Below are 15965 nucleotides of genomic sequence, written 5' to 3' on the forward strand. Positions count from 1 at the left end.
CTTGGTTTGTTCCCTAAGTTGTCTATTCTGTGAATGACTAAAAATGGACAAAGCATCATGTTAAAGATATTTTAATTTATAATCATTGTCGTGTAAAGCCAATTCTTCCCCCACCAAAACCGCAGCGACGATCACCATAAGAATTTGCCTTTTACTTCAACTACATTTCTTAGTCTCGGCTTGGATTATCTGTGATGCAAGTACTTAAGCGGCTCTGTCTAGACCTGATCTTCGTTTTATCGACGTGAGTGCTACAGTATTTATAGTAATCAGAATGAAAACAGTAACACATCCCTGCAAGTTTGAACGTAGGCAGTGTTGGAGTCGATGGGCCACGTGACTGGATATGTAGAAATGTTTTTGAACACGTGAATTGGTGGAGGGAGTCACTACCTGTCACTCCGAGCGAGGGGCGGTGCTTGTGTGACGTCACGGCCTCCCCGGATGTTCAGCGTGAAGATGGCGGAGAGAGAGGAGGGAAGGATTGAATGCTGAGACAAGAGTCCCTACCCGGGAATAAATACCCACCTTGGGGTGGGTGATTGGGAGGGGAGATAGGGGACTGAGCTTGGCCATTTTGAATGTGGGGCGGGAAAGTGGAGCACGTCGTCGTCGTTGTTGTGGCCGGGTCGCGGTGCGTTGCCCCGGTAACGGCGGGCGGTCACCCAGCGCGGGAGGTGGCAGCGGGGTATAGAAAGATCCCAGGTCAGCGAATGGGCTGATATCAGACCGGTCTCGGCTGCTTTTACACCGACCCCAAGGGAGTGCGCGGAGCATCCCCAGTGCTGACCATTCGGTGCGGCCAAGAAGCAGAAGTGGGTCATTTGGCCCATCTAGTCTGCAGTGCCATTCGATGAGATTGTGGCTGCTCAAATAGTTCACAATTCCACTTAACCAGCCTTTTCCCCATAACTCTTGATTCAAAAAGTTCATCCTTGCCTTAAATATACTTAACGTCTCAAACACTATAGTCCTTTGCACTAAAGAATAACCACAGTTTCATTCCACTCTTGAAAAAAGAAATTCCTTATTGTTTCTGCCTTAATTGGATGATCCTTTACTCTGAGATTATGCTCTTTGGTGCTCGAGACTTCCAGCATGTTTCATCAATAAGATTGTCTAATTGTTTTGAATTGTAATGAGAACAGATCCAACTTACTCAACCTCGCTTTATTATCAGCCTGGTACACTGCATCCGAGACCAGTGAATTTTTCATGGAAAAGGGGACCAAAACTGTTCACGTTATTCCAGTCTTGGTCTGACAAGTGCCTTGCGTACTTGTAGCAAGGCCTCTCAATTATTATACTCCATTCCTTTCAAAATACAGCTCAGTGTCCATTTTTCCTTCCCTATTATCTTCTGAAGTTGGAAACCAGCATTTTTGTAATCCACGCAAGAGGACTTCCCAATCCCTTTGTGCTTCAATGGTCTGCAGTCTTTCTCCATTTGAGCCATACTGAGCTTTTCTGTTCTTCCTGGCAGAGTGCATAACTTCACATTTTCCCACATGACATTCTATTGGCCAAGATTTTGCACGCTCACATAATGTGTCCATATACCTCTGCAGACTTTTTGTGTCATTCTCACTACTTGCCATCCTACCTACTTCAATGTAATGTGCAAACTTTGCAGTAGTTTGTTCACTTTCCTCAAACAATTCATCAATACAGATTGGGAATTGTGGTCCTGGCACAGATTGCTGTGGCACTCTATTCATTGCCATCCTGAAAATGCTCCCTTATCCCAACTTTCTGTCTTTATTTATTAGCCAATTCTTTATCTTCGCTAATACATTGTCCCTAATACTATGGGCCCTTATCTTTTTAAAGTAGCCTAATGTGTGACACCTTATCAAACTTAGTACTCCATTGTGTACCTTAGTCTAAAGTGTGTTGAAGGGAGTGCTGAACCCATGGTCTTCTAACTCAGCGAAGAGTATGACACCTACATGTTGCTAACTGACAGGCCAAAGGAATCTTTAGGACAGACTTTAGCTTGTCATCTGGTCACTTGTTATTTGGTCTATTTCTTTTTCAGAAAGTTGGGTGGTTCCACTGCTATTCATGGAAGAGAGTTCCAAACATCAACATCTTGTTAGATTGAGAGGCATGTCTATGTTTGATGATTCAGTAATTGTTGATTCGGGAGTGCATCACAGTTAAACCACAGTGCTGCCCTTACCCAAAGTCCAGATATCCCGGCTAGAGACTGCTGAATAGTAAGTAGGAGTGGGAATGCCTCTTCAAACATTCTGACTACAGTCATGACTTGGAGGGGCAAAATAGCAATAGAAACTGAATGTGGTACTTTTACTAGTCAGTTTGGCTCAGTTCCATTTTGCATAGGCTCTTTCAGTACTTTGTCATTGATGGAGATTTTTGATTAGGCGTTGGCTGAATATTCGTGGTAACTGATTCATCAAAAAAAAATTAGATTGGTTAGCTAATTTGGATGAGTAGTTATATTTTGAAGAATGCTATTTTAATTTTAGGTCTGCTAGTTCATAATTGAATGAAAGTATGGACTGATGGGCATAGATTTATGTCTGTGTTCATAAACTTTTCTACAGTGTTACCTAATAGACTGAACCCACACTATTGTCTATTGCTTTAACAGAATCAAATGGAAGATGTTAATGTAATAATTTCTGATCAGAAATATTGTCTAAAAGCACCACTGTCTTGAGCAGCTCTGTGATATATGGACGGGAAGCATTCCCCCTAAGATCTGCTGCGGCGTTTCAAACATTATGAATATCTGCTCTGTAATACAGAACCTAGGAATTGCCGAATAAAAGACATACAGATGAAATTTTTTACCTCGCACTCAGCATAACAGAATTGCAACAATATTAAATTTCAAAAGGAAGAACAATTTGTATTGAATAAGAAAAGAGTTCAGGTCGTTTGGCATGTAAACTCTGGTTGAGATTTCTTTTCGTTCATGGGATGTGGTTATTTCTGCCTATGTCAGCATTTATCCCTAATTACCCTCGACAAGATAGTTGCAAGTAACCACCTTGACACACTGCAGTCAGTTTGGTGTATGAACAGCCACAATGCTACGATGAAGAGAGTTCTTGAATTTTGTCTCAGCACTGGTGACAGAGTGGAAATATATTTCCAAGTCAGGATGGTGAGAGGATTGGAGAGAAACTATTCCTTCTACATGGAGCGGTTGTGGGTTTGGAAAGCGCAGTTTCAGGAACCTTGGTGAACTTTTGTTTGGGAAATGCAAACCAGCCAGCACTTTTTTCTTGTGTAGTATAAATTGTTTGAAACTTACTTTGAAATTTGACATTCTGTATGTCATGTGATTACAGTCATGGAGTAATTTTCGCATACAATCTTTCTTTGTGTCAAGTCCATGCCAGCTCTTTTGTTATTTGTTGCTAAGTTGAAAATCTTGCAGAGGTGGGAAACAGGGACAAGGGTAAGTCAAAACTCACAGGTTTTCTCTGTACTGGGCTTCTGAATGTCATTTTATTTTTGTATAGTCAGACTATGTTTGATGACTGAAAGCCTGCGTATGCCTGAAATCATTAGCTGCTGTCATCATTACGCATGAGAAAATGTCGGATTTGGGGAAAGAATTGGTGAGTAACAGAAAATCTAAAAGCACGTTCAAAGTTTATCTTGTGGCTGTGCCCCTATACAGCACCACTTGGGGTGTGGCTGTGCCTTCATGTAGTGCTGCTGTAGCTGCAGTTGTGGGCCACATGCAGCAGTGAAAAGCATTTTTTTTAAACGTGAAGTTAATGAAAACAGTGTGACAGCAATTAAAATCCTCTCTCAGGTTTGGGTGTGAATGATGCTTCTTCCTGTTTGATCAATGCCAAATTGGATATAGAACAACTGAAGAAATCTAGATCAATGGAACAGGAAGAAAAGAAAAGTGCTGCATAAGAGATAGAAGGAATTGCCAATGCTGGAGAATCTGAAATAACAAGGTATAGAGCTGGATGAACACAGCAGCCCAGCAGCATCAGAGGTACAGGAAAGCTGACATTTTGGGTCTGGATCCTCTACTGCATAAGAGTTTTTTTCTACGTTGATTGGACAGAGGGAACCTTACTGTGTATCTAACTCATTGCTGTATCTGTCCTAGGCGTGTTTGATGGGGACAGTGTTGAGGGAATTTTACTTTCCATTTAATTTTAGTTCAAAAGAGTGGAGAAGGATTTACTTTCAGCTTTAAGAGCACACAAAATTTTACTATATATTGAACCCTATGCTGCATCTGCCCTTCATGTATTCGATGGGAACATTGAGTGCCTCACTTCTGCAACGTTCTTTTGGCTTCTCTCACATTGTTGAACACATAATTTAGAAAGGAATTGAGTGAAAATTACATTGGTAATAGTTTTGCCTTGCTTGACTGAATGTTTGTCTGTTTGATGATATAGAAAGTGGATTTTGCAGTTTACCTTCTGTGTGTCTGGTTTTATTTTTTCCAGGTGGTACAGTGTACCAATGTTCGAAAATCACAAACAAGGAAAGGTGAGGAATTAGGACTTTTTCCTTTCATGTAGGTATTTGAACATGTTAGTGTGTACGTGCTAACTTTCTTTGAGTTATATCGGTGTGTGCTGGAGTGTATGTGGGGGTTTTGGAGACACTTCATTGCTTTTCTTATGTTTTTGCCCTAAAATCAATGATTTGTGATGGACTAAAGCTCTGCCAGTTTAACCAAGTGAATGTTCTTCACATTTGTAATTTGAAATTAAATAGTTGTAGGTCTATTGTTCATGATTTTGTAGTAGCCAATGAAATCCTGTCTTTACCAATTATCATTTCATGGATGCTCTCTGAAAGGAATAACTAGATAATAATCAGGAATAGGAATCCAGACAAATTCCCCTTCCTAAATGATGAGGCCACATGCTATTAATGCTTCTTGCTATTGCTCAGGAAAATATCAACTAATTCAGCACAGACATTGATTTTAACCTGTGTTCTAGCTGGCTTATATGCTCAGAGAAAATGCATTAGTCGCAAAATATATTCTGTGCTTTTTAAATAACTGAGAATGAGCATCAATATCTGATAGTCTTATCTTGCTTATCCTGTGATGTTAGGAATTAAGCCATGGCTACACAGTAAGTACAACTTCCCCCTATGGATATCTGAAAGCGTATAATCAAGACTAAATCTCCGTCATCATTGAGTTGCACACTATCGTAACCAGCAAAGTTAGGTGTTGGCACTCTGCTTCTGCTGTATTTTTTGAAATAGTAGCCTCTGTTCTATTCCAAAAATGGAACTTCATTTCAACCCAAATTTCCAATTAAATAGTTTTGAGATGATCAGATTATTACTTCATAAGCAGCTAGATAAGTGGGACCATAAATGACTTAATTTTAGTTTAGTGCAAATGAATTTAAAAGTGCTGTGATACTGTTTGAAAAAGTGCAAGGTAACCAGCATTTCATCCTTCAGCAACTAAATCGAAACAGATGATCTGGTCATTAACTCATTTCTGTCTGTCAGCACTTGAAGGTGTGAGCATTTTATGCACATACAAGTTTGTTTTCATTTCTTAGATATAATGGGAACTGCAGATGCTGGAGAATTCCAAGATAATAAAATGTGAGGCTGGATGAACACAGCAGGCCAAGCAGCATCTCAGGAGCACAAAAGCTGACGTTTCGGATCTAGACCCTTCATCAGAGAGGGGGATGGGGAGAGGGAACTGGAATAAATAGGGAGAGAGGGGGAGGCGGACCGAAGATGGAGAGTAAAGAAGATAGGTGGAGAGAGTGTAGGTGGGGAGGTAGGGAGGGGATAGGTCAGTCCAGGGAAGACGGACAGGTCAAGGAGGTGGGATGAGGTTAGTAGGTAGCTGGGGGTGCGGCTTGGGATGGGAGGAAGGGATGGGTGAGAGGACGAACCGGTTAGGGAGGCAGAGACAGGTTGGACTAGTTTTGGGATGCAGTGGGTGGGGGGGAAGAGCTGGGCTGGTTGTGTGGTGCAGTGGGGGGAGGGGACGAACTGGGCTGGTTTAGGGATGCAGCAGGGGAAGGGGAGATTTTGAAACTGGTGAAGTCCACATTGATACCATGTGGCTGCAGGGTTCCCAGGCGGAATATGAGTTGCTGTTCCTGCAACCTTCGGGTGGCATCATTGTGGCACTGCAGGAGGCCCATGATGGACATGTCATCTAGAGAATGGGAGGGGGAGTGGAAATGGTTGGCGACTGGGAGGTGCAGTTGTTTGTTGCGAACTGAGCGGAGGTGTTCTGCAAAGCGGACCCCAAGCCTCCGCTTGGTTTCCCCAATGTAGAGGAAGCCGCACCGGGTACAGTGGATGCAGTATACCACATTGGCAGATGTGCAGGTGAACCTCTGCTTAATGTGGAATGTCATCTTGGGGCCTGGGATGGGGGTGAGGGAGGAGGTGTGGGGACAGGTGTAGCATTTCCTGCGGTTGCAGGGGAAGGTGCCGGCTGTGGTGGGGTTGGAGGGCAGTGTGGAGCGAACAAGGGAGTCACGGAGAGAGTGGTCTCTCCGGAAAGCTGACAGGGGAGGGGATGGAAAAATGTCTTGGGTGGTGGGGTCGGATTGTAAATGGCGGAAGTGTCGGAGGATAATGCGTTGTATCCGGAGGTTGGTAGGGTGGTGTGTGAGAACGAGGGGGATCCTCTTGGGGCGGTCGTGGCGGGGGCGGGGTGTGAGGGATGTGTTGCGGGAAATACGGGAGACGCGGTCAAGGGCGTTCTCGATCACTGTGGGGGGAAAGTTGCGGTCCTTAACTTGGACATCTGGGATGTGCGGGAGTGGAATGTCTTATCGTGGGAGCAGATCGGCGGAGGCGGAGGAATTGGGAATAGGGGATGGAATTTTTGCAGGAGGGTGGGTGGGAGGAGGTGTATTCTAGGTAACTGTGGGAGTCGGTGGGCTTGAAATGGACATCAGTTACAAGCTGGTTGCCTGAGATGGAGACTGAGAGGTCCAGGAAGGTGAGGGATGTGCTGGAGATGGCCCAGGTGAACTGAAGGTTGGGGTGGAAGGTGTTGGTGAAGTGGATGAACTGTTCGAGCTCCTCTGGGGAGCAAGAGGTGGCGCCGATACAGTCATCAATGTACCGGAGGAAGAGGTGGGGTTTGGGGCCTGTGTAGGTGCGGAAGAGGGACTGTTCCACGTAACCGACAAAGAGGCAGGCATAGCTGGGGCCCATGCGGGTGCCCATGGCCACCCCCTTAGTCTGTAGGAAGTGGGAGGAGTCATAAGAGAAGTTGTTGAGTGTGAGGACGAGTTCAGCTAGGCGGATGAGAGTGTCGGTGGAGGGGGACTGGTCGGGCCTGCGGGATAGGAAGAAGCGGAGGGCCTTGAGGCCATCTCCATGCGGAATGCAGGTGTACAGGGACTGGACGTCCATGGTGAATATGAGGTGTTGGGGGCCATGGAATTGGAAGTCCTGGAGGAGGTGGAGGGCGTGGGTGGTGTCACGGACGTAGGTAGGGAGTTCCTGGACCAAAGGGGAGAAAATGGAGTCCAGATAGGTGGAGATGAGTTCGGTGGGGCAGGAGCAGGCTGAGACGATGGGTCGACCAGGGCAGGCAGGTTTGTGGATTCTGGGAAGGAGATAGAAACGGGCCGTGCGGGGTTGGGGAACAATGAGGTTGGAGGCTGTGGCTGGGAGGTCCCCTGAGGTGATGAGGTCGTGAATGGTGTTGGAGATGATGGTTTGGTGCTCGGGTGAAGGGTCATGATCGAGGAGGCGGTAGGAGGTGGTGTCGGAGAGTTGGCGTCTGGCCTCGGCGATGTAGAGGTCAGTGCGCCATACTACCACTGCGCCACTCTTGTCTGCGGGTTTGATGGTGAGGTTGGGGTTGGAGCGGAGGGCTGCCCGTTCTGCGGGGGAGAGGTTGGAGTGGGTGAGAGGGGTGGAGAGGTTGAGGCGGTTAATGTCTCGATGGCAGTTGGAGATGAAGAGGTCGAGGGAGGGTAGGAGGCCTGGGGGTGGTGTCCAGGAGGAGGACTTGTGTTGGAAGCGGGTAAAGGGGTCAGTGGAAGGAGGGTTGGGTTCCCGGTTGAAGAAGTAGGCATGGAGGCGAAGACGGCGGAAAAACTGCTCTTTCTCCAACCGTGACTGGTATTCGTTGATGTGTGGTTGTAGGGGGACAAAGGTGAGCCCCTTGCTAAGGACTGACCGTTCGTCCTCAGTCAGTGGGAGGTCTGGGGGGATGGTGAAGATGTGGCAGGGCTCAGTGTGGCTGTCTCCTCTGGGGTTGCTGGCTGTGGAGGTTGTGGGCGGAGCGATTAGGTCGTCGGCCGTGGGCGGGGTTCCGTCGGCCGTGGGCGGGGTTTCGCCGGCGTCGGCCGTGGGCGGGGTTTCGCCGGCGTCGGCCATGGGCGGGGTTCCGTCGGAGGTTGGAGGATGGGGGTGGGCGGCTGCAGCTGCGGTGAGGGTAGTGTGTGGGGTGTTGTACCTGGACGTGGAGGTGGTGACTGCAGCAGCGGTTCCGGAAGTTCTGTGGCCGGCGGAGGCGGATGTGACGTCATCGGTGGGGTCTCCGGCCGTGTCCTCATGGTCAATGGCGGCGGGTGCATGGTGGGGGAGGGGCAGGGACAGACTCGGGATTTGGGAGGCGCAGGAATCCTCTTGTGGGTGGCAGGGGCCCGTGAGTTGGTTTTACTTACGATTTTTGGTGTCCAGTAAAGCTGAGTGGAACTGGGTGTTCAGTCTGTGGATACTGCGGAGGATGAAAAACAGCAGAGGTCCTTTGCAGGTCTGGGGCAGGCTGGATTGCAGTGTGTGGAGGTGCCGGCGCATGGCTGCGAGTGTCTGTTTCAGAACTCGCAGGGAGAAATGCTTCTGAAGGGTCTGAATATTCTGGGTGTAGAGGTGGTCACGGTTGGGACCAAATTGGGAAGGCTGAAATGTAGACTGTAGTCCCTTGGGGATGATCTGGTTCCGTAGGCAGGTGCTGAGGAAGGTGATGTGGCTGTGGTACCTGGTTTGCTTCAGGACATGGTCGAGCAGTTTCAAGGCCGAAGAGATTGCAAGAGAGTTGCAATGGGAGAGAGATTCCCTGAGGTTGGTCCGGAGGGAGGAGGGTAACTTTCATGTTTTCATTTCTTTGCCTCTCGTGTTGAATAATTGACAGTCAGTGTACCTCTTGCAGCAGTGTGTTTACTGTCTTCGAAGCATCTGTGAACAGTCAAATCAATTACTTTGTCCTGAACTTAGTGACAGGATAAAGGCAGTTTGGAGAGGACCCTTGTAACCAGCAAGTAAAGCTAATATAAGCTAATATTGGTCAATGCAGTAGACAGCCTTGGTGACACAGGATGTGTGTGTTCTCAGGAATTGAGCTTCATTATGGCTTCAGAGCAAACATCTATCACCTAGTTTCTTTATTCTATGCTTTAATAATTTACACAAAGATGAGCTGCATCATGCTGTATGTGGGAGCAGCCTTTTTGCTTCACCATATTGATATGCTATACAAATAATAATTTTACAACTGTATGATAAGATATCTTCGTTCTGTACTGTATATTCACAGCGAGTTTTGAGAAGATTTGTAGCTCAGGTTGAAGTTCTGGATGTGAGTTTGCTCGCTGAGCTGGAAGGTTCGTTTTCAGATGTTTCGTCACCATTCTAGGTAACATCATCAGTGAGCCTCCGACGAAGCCAATATTACAAACCAAATGTATATTCACAATTAAATTGAGTTTCTCAATTCTTCTTCGACTTCTACTTTCTGAATGAATTGTTGATCAATAAGGTAAAGAAGTAGTGATTGCGAAGGGAGAGGATGTGTCGAGAAAGATGCTTTGTTATCGATCACTGAATGTTGTTTGTTGTTCTGTTTTGCTCTGTATAGTACCAGAACTTCCCATCTTGGAAAGGCGGAACTGGCTGATACATTTACATTATATCAGAAAGGACTATGAAACCTGCAAGGTGAGCATACAAGTTTGCTGCCACGGACACAGGTGCATGCTGCTTCAAATGTTCAAATCTCCTAGCCGGAGGAAAATTTTACGTGAACAAAACGGAACCAAGTATTTAAGGCACAAAGCTTTACAGAACTGTGATGTGGAGGTGCCGCTGTTGGACTGGGTTGAACAAGAGCAGAGAGATCAAAAGATTACACAACTGGTGTGAGTGGAGCGTCACATAGTAAGTCTCTGCAGATGACCAAGTGTGTTAGATGGTGCGTAAAGTGTCAACAGCTGAATAACCAGCGAATGGATGACCTATATGATTAAATGAGGCATAGAGATAATTTCAAAAAAATTAAAAATAAGGTGGTGCTGGAGACAAACTAAGTGACTGGAATAATAGATATAAGACTTGCCTGCCAAGGGTAATAAGTAATAAATAACTCAAAACTGTACGGACTGATAAAGGTAGAGAGACCATCACAATTTATTAAGGTGATTGTATCAAACTCCACTCACACTAGTTATGTGATCTTCTGATCTCTCAGCCCTTGATCTCTCTGCCTATAAACTCTTGTGTGTCTATGTGTTCTTTTCTCTCACTGCACCTGACAAAGGGGCTGTGCTCCAAAGGCTTATTATTTCAAATAAACCTGTTGGACTGGTGTTGTGTGACTTCTGACTTTATACAACTGTGAGAGGGTTCCAGCCTCCCACGTTGATACATGGAACAGTACAGCTCAGGAAAAGGCTGTATGGCCCAGAATGCTGTGCGATTGTGACACCAAATTAGATTCATCCCTTCTGCATGCCCTTGGCCCATATCCCTAGATTCTTCATATATTCACGTGCTTATCTAAAAGTCTCTTAAATGCCCTGATTGTTTGTGCCTCCACCACCACCCCTGGTAGCGTGTTCCAGACTCCTACCACCCTTTGTGTAAAAAAAACTTGCCCCTCACATCTCCTTTGACCTTTACCCCCCCTCACCTTAATTGCAAGCCCTCGAGTATTAGGCATTTCACCTCATTAAATGAGGTGAAGTTGGAGTACCCACAGTTTAGGGTGGAGACCTAGGATGGTGGGGCATGGATCCTGAGGGCAATGATGCTGGGGAACCCATAGAGGTGTGGATGGGGATGAGGATGTAGATGCTGTGGGATCCAGGGATGTTGATGTTGGGAGACCCAGAGGGGTGGAGGGGATTGGGTACAAAGCAGATGGATCTGGGGAGGGGTTTGGTTTTCGTGAGAAGATGATGTGATCATCGAAGATTCGGGAACCTACTGGGTTTATGTGGTATATCTGCTTTTTAAGAGTCAACGGTGTTGGTGTTGTGATGTTATTTTTGCCTGTCCCTGTGCAAGAAAAGTGTTTCCACCATGAGTCAGCAGTGAGTGCTGTTGTGATGATTTTATATTGCTGCTGGAATAGTGAGCCCCCTTGTATCATGGGTTTGCTTTAAAAGAGCATCAACAATTGCTGTGAATTGTTTTCCAGGCAATAATCAAAGAACAGCTGCAGGAGACCCATGGGATGTGTGAATATGCTGTGTATGTACAAGGTGAGATCAAAAACAGTTTTCAGAATGATGCTGGGAACCTTATGGAATACTAGTATGTTTTGAGACTAATTGTATTCGGAGCTGGGTGGGGGGAAATGGTGGGGTTGATATGGAGTGGTACTAGAAAAGAAAATTTGAGAGCAATGCTTTGTAGTTTTTGTTATTTATTCACAGGATATGGACCTTACTATGAAAAGACAGTGTCTTTTACTTTAGTTTTGATTCAGGACTGAATTGGGAAAAGGAATGTTTAGAACAAAGGACTGAGGAAAGAATTGCTGTACCTTGTTTTAAAAAAAGACTCTGAAACATAACATTTTGTCGGCACAACATTATGGGCTGAAGGGCCTGTTCTGTGCTGTACTGTTCTATGTTCTATAACCCACAAAGAATTTACACACCTGCTTTGCAATCACTGCGCAAAATATAAAAGAAGGCAGCACATATGTAAAAGTGAGATTTGGCCAGCAACAAGTACTTGATTGGTTTGTAGAATTGTCACCTGTTGCGGATGCCAAAGGTTACCAGCCTGATGATAACTCTCTGATTGGTCAGCTTGTAAGTAAAGATTAGGATCTCCGGGAGGGCAGGTGGTATTCTCTCATAAAAAGAAATACCTGGATTCAGATATAACACAGTGAGGAGCTGGAGGAGCACAGCAGGCCAGGCAGCATCAGAGGAGCAGGAAGGCTTTGGGTCAGGACTGTTCTTCAGAAATGGGGGAGGGGGAAGGGAGCTCTGAAATAAATAGAGAGGAGGGATGGAGCTCGGAAAGGTAGGTGGAATGGTGATAGGTGAGCGCAGGAAGGCAGTGGTGGGGATTGGTCAGTGAGGTGGGGGGAGTGGATAGGTGGGAGGGAAGATGGACAGGTTGTGTCAGGTCGGGGAGACGAGAGTGAGAGGGATGGTTGGTCATGAGATGAAGCTGGTGGGGGCAAGATTTTGAAACTTGTAAAGTCCACATTGAGAGCATTGGGTTGTAGACTCCCAAGGTGGAATATGAGGTGCTGCTCCGGGTGGAGTCATTGTGACCCTGGAGAGGGCCCAGGATGGACATGTCACCCAGGGGGTGGGAGTGGGACGGGGAATTGAAGTGGTTCGTGACTGGAAGGAGTTGTTGTTAGTCGCGAAAAGAATGCGGGTGCTCCACAAAGTGGTCTCCGAGCCTCTGCTTGACCTCACTGATGTAGAGGAAGCCACATTGGCAAATGTGCAGGTGAACCTTTGTCTGACGTGGAAGGTTTTTTTCGGATTCCTGCGATGGAGGTGAAGGGGGCAGAGTTGAATTCGGCTGTTTTCTCTCACCAGTTACTGCAAGCTGTTGCTTTTAACCTGAAAATCAAAGACTTAATTTGTGAACCAGTTACTCAATGCCACCTGTGAAGAAGTGAAAGCACTCATTGGAAAAGATCATAGAACCAAAGGACTTGGGAAACAAAAGGAACTCCTCCATCAAATCCTGAGGAATGGTGCTATTAAAAAGTTTCCCCAGTACTTTTTCTTTCCCCCTCACCTGTAAAACCAATTTTTTTATGTTTGTAGACAGGGTTAGAGTTTCAATTATTAGAATTATATGTAAACAGCTCTTAGTTGTTTAGCTATGATTAGAATATAAGTAGATTCTAATCACAGCTAAACAACTAAGAGCTGTTGACATAATATTCTAATAGTAGATCTAAGTAGATTCTAATACATTTTATTGAATTCCAGTTCTTTTTAAGTGCAGAAATCTGATCAGCATTTTCAGTTTAACTGAGCTGATCTAATTGGCAAATTGGGGACTTTGTGTATTTTAATAAAGTTTTTAACTTTATGGACAACTTTGGTAATGGCAGGACTTGATTCCCAGTGTTATCCCAGTGAAACAGGACTGATGGCTAGCCCAGCATTTATTGCCTGTCCGTAATTGTCCTGGAACTGACTGGCTTGCTACACTATTTCAAAGGGCAATTAAGAATCAGCCACATTGCTGTAAGTCTGGAATTATATGTAGGCCAGACCAGGTTAAGGATACCTGATTACCTTCACTTACCTTAGTGAACAGTATAGTTTTTTACAGACAGTTGACAATGGTTACATTTTTGCCATGAAGCCATCTTTTATTTTAATCCAGAGATAACACAGCGTGGAGCTGGAGGAGCACAGCAGGCCAGGCAGCATCAGAGGAGCAGGAAAGTTGGCATTTCCGGTCGGGACCGTTCTCCAGAAGTGGGGAGGGGGAAAAGGGAGATTGGTCCATGAGGTGGGAGGGGTGAATAGGTGGGAGAGAAGATGTCTGGAAAAGGAGGCAGGGATGAGAGGGAGGTTTGGTTATGGGATGATGCTGAGAGTGGAGAGATTTTGAAACTGATAAAATTCAAATTTAGACCATCTGGCTGTAGGTTCCTGAGGCACTGCTCCTCTCATTTGTGGATGGTGACATTGTGAGGCCCAGGATGCATAAGCCAGCCAGGGAGTGGCAGGCGGAGTTAAAATGGTTCATGACCAGAAGGTATTGTCATTTATTGCGAACAGAGCGCAGATGCTGTATAAAATGGTGTCTGAGCCTCCGCTTGGTCTCATCGATGTAGAGGAGGCTACATCAGGAGCAGTGGATGTAGTAGACCACATTGACAGATGTACAGGTGAAGCCCTGTCTAATGTGGAAGGTTTGTTTTGTGCCTTGAGGGGGGGTGAGTCGGGAGGGTGTGTAGGGACAGGTATAGCACTCCCTGCGGTGGGGTTAGTGGAGCAGATGAGGGAGTCATGGAGAGAGCAGTCCCTACGAAAGGCAGATTGGGGTGGGGAGGAAAACCCGTCTTTGGTTGTGGGGTCGATTGCAGGTGGCGGAAGTGGCGTATAATGATATGTTGGATGTGGAAATTCATGGGGTGTTATGTGAGGACAAGGGAGGTTCTGTCTTTATTTTTGTTGGGGGAATGGGATATGAGGGCAGAGGTGAGGTTAACATAAGCGATGCAGTTGAGGGCATTTTTGACCACCGAAGGGGGTTAGTTGCTGTTCTTGAAATTGGAGCACATCTAGGATATGCGGGAGTGGAATGCCCCATCTTGGGAGCAGACACTGTGGAAGCAGAAGAGTTGGGAGTAGGGGATTGCATTCTTTCAGTAAGGTGGGCAAGAGGAGTTATAGTCAAGGTAGTTGTGTGAGTCGGTGGGCTTGAAATAATTGTTGTTTTTGAGGCTTTCACCAGAGATGGAGACAGAGTGGTCCAGGAAGGAGATGGAGGTATTGGAGATTCACCAGGTGAATTTGAGGTTGGGGTGAAAGGTGTTAGTGAAGTTTATGAGCTGTTCAAGCTCCTTGTGGGAGCATGAGGCAGCACCGATACAGTTGACAATGTCTTGGAGGGAGAGGTGGGGGCTTGTGCCAGTGCTGCAGCAGAAGATGGACTGTTCCATGCATCCACGAAGAAGCAGGTATAGCTTGGGCCCCTGCAGGTGCCCATGGCCTGTAGGAAGTGGGAGGAGTTAAAGGAGAAGTTGGCACGGGTAAGGATGAGTTCGGTTAAGCAGATGAGGATGTCGATGGAGGGAACTTGTTGGGTCTGCGGGAGTGGAAGAACGAAAGGGCTTTTTGGCCATCCACATGGGGGATACAAGTTTACAGGGATTGGATGTCCATAGTGAAGATGAGGTATTGAGGATCAGGGAATTGGAAGTCTTGGCAGAGGTGGAGGGCGTGGGTGGTGTCCTGGGCGTAGGTGATATTCTGGATGTAGGTGGGGAGTTCCTGGACTGGAGGAACAAAGAAGAGTCAAGGAAACCGGAGATAAGTTCAGTGGGGCAGGAGCAGACAGACTGTGAGTAGGTGGAGACAGTCAGGTTGTGGATTTTGTGAAGGAGATAGAAACGGGTGGTGTGGAGTTTGGGACTGATGAGGTTGGAGGCTTTGGGTGGGAAGTGATGAGGTTGTGAATGGCTTGAGAGATGATGTTTTGGTGGTCGGGGTGGGGTCATAGTCGAGGGGGCGGTAGGAGGAAGTGTCAGAGAGTTGGCGCCTGGCCTTGGCTATGTAAAGGTCAGTCTGCCATACCACTTCTGTACCTCCCTTATCTGTGGTTTTGATAGTGAGATTAGGGTTGGAGTGAAGGGAGCTGAGGGCTGCATGCTGTGTCAGGGAGAAGTTGGAGTGGGTGAGAGGGGTGGACAGGTTGAGGCGATCGATGTCATGACAGCAGTTGGGGATGAAGATGTTGAGGGAGGGTGGAAGGCCTTGAGGTGGTGTCCAGGAGGATACATGTGTTGGAGGTGGGAGAAGGGGTCTGTAGAGGGTGGATTAGACTTGTGGTGAAAGAAAAAGGCATGGGGGCAATGGGAAAAGTATTTGACGTCCAAAAGTGAACAGAAATCATTGTGTGGGCACAGGGGAATGAAGGTGAGCCCTTTACTGAGGACAGACTGTTCGTCCTCAGTGAGAGGGAGGTTTGGGGAAATGGTGCATACCTAGCAGGGCTTGGGGCTGGAGCTGGATGTAGAGCTGGTGGCTGGGCTGGAGCTGCATGTCGGG

At 46.5% G+C, this 15965-nt stretch overlaps 1 protein-coding gene across 3 annotated transcripts in view; it reads left to right on the forward strand.

Annotated features, from left to right (window-relative positions):
* Window positions 1-428: 428 nt before the first annotated feature.
* Window positions 429-15965, forward strand: part of bbs4 (Bardet-Biedl syndrome 4) — a 63086-nt gene continuing 47549 nt past the window's right edge. For 2 of the 3 annotated variants that reach the window (XM_048520571.2, XM_059640130.1), the window contains exons 1-5: window positions 429-534; window positions 3498-3596; window positions 4458-4500; window positions 9833-9912; window positions 11393-11456. In XM_048520571.2, the coding sequence (XP_048376528.1) occupies window positions 3573-3596; window positions 4458-4500; window positions 9833-9912; window positions 11393-11456 (211 nt within the window). In that variant the 5' untranslated portion in view covers window positions 429-534; window positions 3498-3572. Of the gene's footprint in view, window positions 535-2038; window positions 2220-3497; window positions 3597-4457; window positions 4501-9832; window positions 9913-11392; window positions 11457-15965 lie in introns of all 3 variants that reach the window. The other variant, XM_048520569.2, reaches the window with a different exon arrangement.

Source organism: Stegostoma tigrinum, chromosome 36 (genome assembly GCF_030684315.1).
Source record: "Stegostoma tigrinum isolate sSteTig4 chromosome 36, sSteTig4.hap1, whole genome shotgun sequence".
NCBI classification, from domain to species: domain Eukaryota; kingdom Metazoa; phylum Chordata; class Chondrichthyes; order Orectolobiformes; family Stegostomatidae; genus Stegostoma; species Stegostoma tigrinum.